Source organism: Lepisma saccharinum, chromosome 30 (assembly GCF_977018435.1).
Source record: "Lepisma saccharinum chromosome 30, izLepSacc3.1, whole genome shotgun sequence".
In the NCBI taxonomy this organism is placed as follows: domain Eukaryota; kingdom Metazoa; phylum Arthropoda; class Insecta; order Zygentoma; family Lepismatidae; genus Lepisma; species Lepisma saccharinum.
The window spans coordinates 32,108,724-32,116,788 of NC_139258.1; the positions used below are offsets into that span (position 1 = coordinate 32,108,724).

The following is an 8,065-nucleotide window of genomic DNA, read 5'->3' on the forward strand; positions in this document are numbered from 1 at the left end:
AAGAAAGAAAGAAGGAGAGAAAGAAAACTCTCTCTCTCTCTCTCTCTCTCTTCTCTTAAAGAAAGAAAGAAAACCCTTCTTTCTCTTCTCCCTTCTCTTCTTTCTTCTTCTTCTCTCTTCTGTCAAAGAAAGAAAAAGGGAAGAGAAAGAAAGAAAGAAAAAGTAAGAAGAAAAGAAAAAGAAAGAAAGAAGGAAGAAGAAAGATAGAGGAAAAGAAAGAAAGAAAGGAAGAAAGTAGAAGAGGAAAGAAAGAGAAAGGGAGAGAGAAAGAGAGGATGAAAGAAAGAAAGAGACAGAGAGAAAGTTTTTCTTCTTCCTTCTCTTCTTCTCTTTGCCTTTCTTTCATTCCTTCTTTCTCTCTCTCCCTCTTTCTCTCTCTCCCTCTCTCTCTTTCTCTTTTCTCTCTCCTTCTCTCTCTCGCACACACACTCTCTCTCTCTCTCACTCTCTCTCTCTCTCAAGAAGGAAAGAAAGAAATAAAGAAAGAAAGATAGAGAGAAAGAGAGGAGAGGCCGAAAAAAGAAGAAAAAGAGAAAGAGAAAGAGAAAAGTTCATTTTCTTTTTTCTGAAAGAGAGAGAGACAAAGAGAGAAAGAAAGAAGTAGAGAGAGGAATAAAGAGAGAGATAGAGAGAGAATCACGTAGTCTATGCCGGCCTCCGTAACGGAGTGGTTATCGCAGCGCACTTCGACGTCGGGTTCGAATTCCCGGCCTTGGCATGGGTGTTCCTTGTGATTATCCTTTTCCTCAAATTCATCATATCATCCCTCATCTTCATCTTCGCGATTAGTCAAAAGTGGCAGACAAACGAAGTAAAATAAATTAAATCAATCAATCAATCGAATCACGTAGTTTCGATCTCCGCGGATTAGGCATGCTTTCTATTCAATTTCTTCTTTTGTTTGTTTCAGCTGGGTTGGAATATCTCGCTTGAACTAAAGGAAGCCGTTCAGCTCTATGTGCGGTCCGAGCTTCCCGCCTGCACACTGAATCTTCATCAGCGGAGTGAGAGAGCTGCTCCGTGGTGGATTGGTTAGCACAGCACGCTACGACGCCAAGGGTCTCGGGTTCGAATCCCGACCTGGGCATGGTCATGCATTTTCATCATGCATCCTCATTGTCGCGATTAGCCAAAAGTGGTAGAAAATCGATGGTAAATATAAAAAATTAAATTCAAATCAAAATGGAGTAGGGACTTATTTTGATTTATTGTTTAAGTCTACTTTATGCACAGTAAGGTTAATCGGGACTGGACCTGCAGTTTAAAGTGAGATCCGGACCACTTGTGCCTCCACCGGGTATCGAACCCGGGACCCTTTGATCACAAGGGAACAACGCTACCACTGCGCCATCGGGGAGGCCCAAGAGTAGGGGCTTGCGTTGAGAGATACTGAGAGGGAAGAGGCCCAACTTTTCACGAAACCTCTTCCTGTTCTTCCTCCATGGTTACAATACCACTCAGCACTGTTACTCACGAATCAGATAACGAGAGGCTTCCCACTGCAAGAACACTACCGTTTGATTGGTTGATTAATTTGGTGTTTTATGTCCACTTTATGCACAGAAAGGCTAATCGGGAATGGACCTACAGTTTATTATGGAATCCGAACCACTATGTGCCTCCACCGGGTATCGAACCCAGGAGCGACGACGTTACCACTGGGCCATCGGGGATGCACAGACGCGACCGACGAAGCCTCGTGCCTCAGTCACTCCCTCCTTTCCTCTCCTCTTACAACACTACAGTGCCACTGCTCGTTCTTCAGTTCACCCGTGCATACGAGAGCGCTCTTCCACAAATACGACGGGTTGCCCAGGTGTAGCTTAAAGTACAGTCACCGTCAATAAAAATGGAACACCTTTTTCCTGAAATGCTTGCTCCCCTGGAAGGCGATGTGTGTTGCGATAAGTGGATTTTAATAGCAAATTAAATAGCCGTAGAGTTAGGCAACACACACAACACCTCCTTGCAGGGAATAGAACCGATCAGGATCTAGGTGTCCCAGTTTTTTTGCCGTTGACTGTATAATGGTACTGTACATACATTAAAAATCACAGTGAACATGACACAATAAACAATACACCAGTACATATTCAATGGAATCGCTTTTGTACTGTATTAAATACTGATTATAGCAACATAGAAATGTGTTGTTTATTTCTGGAATTTACTAAAAATAGTTTCAGATAAACACTCCTCGGGTAAATGAGTTTGTAGTGCAGTTGTAAGACCATGTTGCGTACGGTTTTTACTGTGAGGGAATTATCATGACTGTTATTCTTATGTAACTGTTAAACAAAGAAATAAGCTTTCAGTTTCTAAGCGTTAAGCAAGAGAGAGTTGACTGTTAATTGGGTCTTGTTCACCATGAATGATGGTGTGTGGCTGAAAGGAAGGCCAAACAGGAAGTGGCTACATTGTATAGATTTTATTTATAATGCATTTACCTTCCTAGCTTTTACAGTGGCATTGTCAAGGAATTTTGAGTGGGTTTAACGATGGATGAAATATTTACAGGTGCGTTCTGCTTCAGTGATCGCGAATCTGTCACTCTTTCTCTCCTTCTTTGTTCCTCTCTCCCTTCTCCCTCTCTCTCCTTCCCTCTCTCTGTCTCTCTTTGTTCCTCCGTCTCTCTATCGCGTTATTTCTATCTTTACCTCTCTCTTTATTTTACTCACCCGGACCCCTTTTATCTTTATTTTCTCTTTGTTTCTCTCTCTCCCCTACTACTTTTATATTATTTTTCTCTTTCTCTCCCCTACTACTATTATTTTTCTCTTTCTCTCTCTCCCCTACTACTAATATTTTTAATTCTCTCTCTCTTCCCTACTACTTTTATTTTTATTTTTCTCTTTCTCCTTTCCTACTTTTATTTTTCTCTTTCTCTCTCTCCCCTACTACTATAATTTTTCTCTTTCTCTCTCTCTCCCCTCTACTTTTCTTTTTCTCTTTCTCCCCTCCTACTATTTTTTCTTTCTCTTTCTCCCCAACTACTTTTATTTTTCTCTTTCTCTCTCTCCCCTTATACTTTTATTTTCTCTTTCTCTCTCTCCCCCACTTCTATTATTTTTCATTCTCTCTCTTCCCTACTACTTTCATTTTTTCTCTTTCTCCCCTCCTACTTTTATTTTTCTCTTTCTCTCTCTCTCCCCCTACTACTATTATTTTTTCTTTCTCTTTCTCCCCCACTACTTTTCTTCTTCTTTTTCTCTTTCTCCCCTCCTACTATTATTTTTTCTTTCTCTTTCTCCCCTACTACTTTTATTTTTCTCTTTCTCTTTCCTACTACTTTTATTTTTCTCTTTCTCTCCCCTACTACTTATATTTCTCTTTCTCTCTCTCCCCGTATACTTTTATTTTCTCTTTCTCTCCCCTACTACTATTATTTTTCTCCTTCTCTCTCTCCCCAACTACTATTATTTTCTTTCTTTCTCTCCCCTACTACTTTTATTTCTCTTTTTCTCTCTCTCTCTTCCCGCCTACTTTTATTTTTCTCTTTCTCTCTCTCCCCTACTACTATTATTATTCTCTTTCTCTTTCTCCCCTACTACTTTTATTTTTCTCTTTCTCTCCCCTACTACTTTTATTTTTCTCTTTCTCTCTCTCCTCTACTACTTTTCTTTTTCTTTTTCTCTCTCTCCCCTCCTACTTTTATTTTTCTCTTTCTCTCTCTCCCCTTATACTTTTATTTTCTCTTTCTCTCCCCTACTACTTTTATTTTTCTCTTTCTCTCCCTTACTACTTTTATTTCTCTCTTTCTCTCTCTCTCTCCCCTTCTATTTTTACTTCAATATCTCTCTGTCTCTTTATTTCTCTCTCTTTCTTTATCTCTCTCACTTTCTTTCTCTCTCTCTTCCCTTCTATTTTTAATTTTCTCTTTCACTCTTTCTCTGTTGTAATATTTATCTCTTTCTGTCTTTCTCTTTCCTCAATTTTCCATTTTTGTCTTCCTTTACTACCTTCATTTCCTCCTCTGTATTCTATATTTGTTTTGATGTTTCTGCTTTCCTTTTTATCTCTCTCCTTCTTTCTGTATTTCTCCATATCTTGCTATTACCAAAAATAAGGGTATTGTTGTTCATGTGTAAGTGGATATAATTACTCACTAAACACTTATCACGTAAGTACGCTAAGTGGCGAAATAATGCAAAAGTATTAATTTACGTGATTTTTAAAAGTTTTTTTCTGAAATTTTACTACATTTGGTACTGTACATAACACATCAAAAATCGTAAATTTTCTTCTCTACGAGTTGGATGTTTTCGATACCATTCTCGCAGAAAGCATAGTACTTAATGAATATAGTAGTCACAATTGATATGCATAGGAACAGGAACATTGCAAATGGTTGGGCTGTTTTAGTATTATTTTCATGTAACAATTTTCCAACAGACTTTTTTTTTATCGAAAGTTGGGTCCGACCCATATTCATCAGTTAAGTTACTATTATCAGTAATAGACTTACTTTACTTGTTTCTTACTTATCTGGTTTCTAACTGAAGCATGTCAAGCTCCGATAAGCACGGAAGTGCGTAAGTCGTTGTTGTCAGACAGGAACTTTGAAAGTATTTTTTTCTGCGAACAGAATCTTGGATTTTCCTGTTTCCGATATTCATCATTAGTACAGCTGCACTAGCTCACCGAAAGGAAAGTAACGAGCTACTTGTAACGCATTTACAAGTAACAGTAACATTTTTCGAGAAACAGTAACTGTAAATAGTTACTTTTTGAAATTAGTAACAACAAACTCTGTAATTTTTTGAAGTGACTACTAAAGATATTAACAATTACTTTACAGCAATTTCTTTAACTAGACGATAATATAAAAGAATGAACTAGTTCATAATTGTCATAATTATATTTACATTAAGATATGAGATTGATTATCATTATTTGAAATTAATGCTATTTTTTATGTCGTTGATGAAAAGAAAAGCCTAATTGTAATTCACACATGAAACTAGTTACAAGAAAGAATTATATCTTATCTAGAATAAAGTAAATGTAAAATAATTTACTGTTTTAAAGTAACGGTTACACTCTCAAATGAGTAACAGTAACCTTAACTGGGGGTTACTTTTTTGAAACGATGTTGAAACTTTCCAATCACTGACGAATAGCAAAAATGAGAAATTCTCAACAGCCTTAGTTATTTGTTGCAGAGCAAGAATCATACACACAAAGGAATACAAAGTAATATAACCGATGGTTATATTTTATATTTATATTATGATTGTGCATTATATATATATATAATATAACTTTTGATTGAGAATTTGATTATCATATTCTGTTTACATATTGTACTTTTTCGCACAATCCTTTGTGGGAGTTTAATATCTTCACATAGGCCTCCCCGATGGCGCAGCGGTAGCGTCGTCGCCTTGTAATCAAGGGGTCCCGGGTTCGATACCCGGTGGCGGCACATATTGGTTCGGATCCCACTTCAATCTGTAGCTCCAGGCCCGATTAGCCTTACTGTGCATAAAGTGGACTTAAGACACGAAATAAATCAATCAATATCTTCACAGATGCTCACACATACACACACAAAGGTGTTTCTTTAACGTTGGTTGGTTACACATTGTATAATTGATTGATTGATTTGCTTTATATTACTTCTATTCTTGTGCGACTTTTGGCTAATTTGCGAAGATGGGGATGATAATGAATGAACACTCACAAACATTTTGCCTTGCCTTTTGCCTGTCCGGATTAAGCGAAGTCCGGCTTATCGACGTCCGTATTAACGAGGTTCTACTGTACTGAGAAGAGTTAAATAGCCACTTCAGATCAGAATCCTGCGTAATTTCCCACAGACCCCTTAAATAATTTATGAAATTTTCCTCACAAATAATATTTTGTTACAAAATGAAATCGTGTTGAATGTTTTACATTGGGCCCATTATAGGGGGCCCAAACGAGAACTGGGAGGCCCGGCCTCCCCGGTTTCGGCGCCCCTGGGGCTCGGGTCCGATGAACCCATGACTGATACGCCAATCAAGGCCAGAACTGTACAATTCGGTACGAATGAAAAGAAATGGAAGGTATACTTCTGGACAAACGTAAAGAAACTCTGGGGGGATGCCCCCACCCACAAAATGTTTTACCCCTGGCAGAAAAAAATGTTTTTAATCCGTGTCAATGATGTTTTTATCCCCCCTGAAAGAAAAAGGAATTGTAACCATACAGTATGTAGCTACTTCCTTCACAATGGAACAACCACCACTTAAAAAACATTCGGGATCAGTTTTTTAACCTTTAAGACACTTGTATCTACTTCTTGTCTGAGGTTCTATTTTTATTCTATATATTTCACTACAACCACAGATAAAGGTAGGCTATATAAGCAGATATGGAAAGAGGCAGGAAAACCGGTGCACTGACCTCCTGCTGAGAATCGACACTCCCAAGAAGTTTTGAAATAATCCGTTGAGAGGCGCTGAAGGCACCACTCGCACTCTTGCTTCCACTTATTCTGTCAGAAAGAACAAGAGATGGCGCTGCTGTATTTCCCCTCTGTCGAGGTCAAAAACCTTTATCTGTGGTATAACTAGTTCAATAGCTCCATTTGTGTATAAGTACCGGTTCTCTTAGAATGTAAATATACTGTTTCTAAATTACATCTAAATGTTATCATAAGATTTAATATTTCACTAACTGGTAACATATACAAATGTTCATACCCCCTCACCGCCCAAAAATCAACCCCCCGCAATGAAATCACAAATACTACACTGGCAAAAAGCTTAATTCGCACCCTGCTTATCATCACAATCTTGACGAAATATCAAGAATCCAACGTGTCCGCATTGGTATTCTTAACAAGAATTGGTAATATCGAAGCGACATGACATTTAGGGTCAGTAGATTTAACTAAACCTTTTGGAAGTGTCCTCAGTAGATCCAACTGTTTTCACATATAATACGTGGAAATAGAGAACTTTAATTCCTCAAATCTGAAATGTTCCTGCGTCACTGATAATTACGATATTATAATATGTTTTTTATGACAATATAAAACCCAAGACACAATAGGTAACTGAGAAACCGAGTCAGAAGTCACGTACTTAAAATAAATAAAAAATTTAAGAGGCACTTTTTTAATTTATCTTACCAAGAATTATCTGAAATATGAACTATTGTTTAAAAGTTATTGTCTTTATTTTCTCCGGTTGAACAACTTAGCCATTAAACTTAATTTCTCTAAATTACTTCTCAACCAACAACATGACTTGAAGAGAAATCAAAAAGGCGCTATACTTTGACAATGACATAACCTTGAAGTTAGAAAATATCAACAATAAAGGCTCGCTTAGAATAGAAGATGAAGATGCCTAGTCTGTAGTGAAAGTCATTAGTTCAAGACAAAGATATGAGCAGAAAGAGACGATAGGAAAAACCAGACATCTAGGATCAATATATTTAACTAGACCTTTGTGAAGTTAATATGCCCTGTGTTCATACTATAAGAAAACCTTGCCAGTCTTCAGCCAATAAAGCACCTTGGAAGTAGACCCACATTTTTTTATTAATTTTGCTGATTATATTTGTATTTTTGACGAATCAGGTGCTCTTTGTAAATACCCCGATTGGTTGATTGAATTAGTGCTTTAAGTCCACTTTATGCACATTAAGGCTAATCGGAACTGGACCTACAGTTTAGAGTGGGATCAGAACCACTATATGCCTCCTCCGGGTATCGAACCCGGGACCCCTTGATTACAAGGCGACGACGCTACCACTGCGCCATCGGAAAGGTCCCGGGATTTGTCTTACTGGATTCAAACCGACCGGTAATCAGGTATTAGCGATTAGATGTTAAGGGTTAATAAATATTTATTTTATATATGTTTACAAGTATGTGTGTGTATGCGATCTTATTTGATTATGTTTTACCTTAGATTTTCTTAGACAAGTTGCGGGAACTCATGTATGCAAAAGAACCATTACAATGGAAAGCCTTCAGGCTTGCGAGAGGGGAATTTCCATTGACAACAGGGTTCCTATAAAAGAGGCAGTTTTAACACCGCCACACCCAATTTTTCTAGGCAAGGAGAAGAGA

At 37.8% G+C, this 8,065-nt stretch overlaps 1 protein-coding gene across 1 annotated transcript in view; it reads left to right on the plus strand.

Moving 5' to 3' along the window:
* The window catches only part of LOC145981925 (zinc finger BED domain-containing protein 4-like), a 26,008-nt gene extending 24,972 nt beyond the window's left edge, over positions 1-1,036 (plus strand). Inside the window, exon 3 of the mRNA XM_083115421.1 lies at positions 911-1,036. Within this exon, the coding sequence (XP_082971547.1) occupies positions 911-1,036 (126 nt within the window). The remainder of the gene's footprint in view (positions 1-910) is intronic.
* The last annotated feature ends 7,029 nt before the right edge of the window (positions 1,037-8,065 follow it).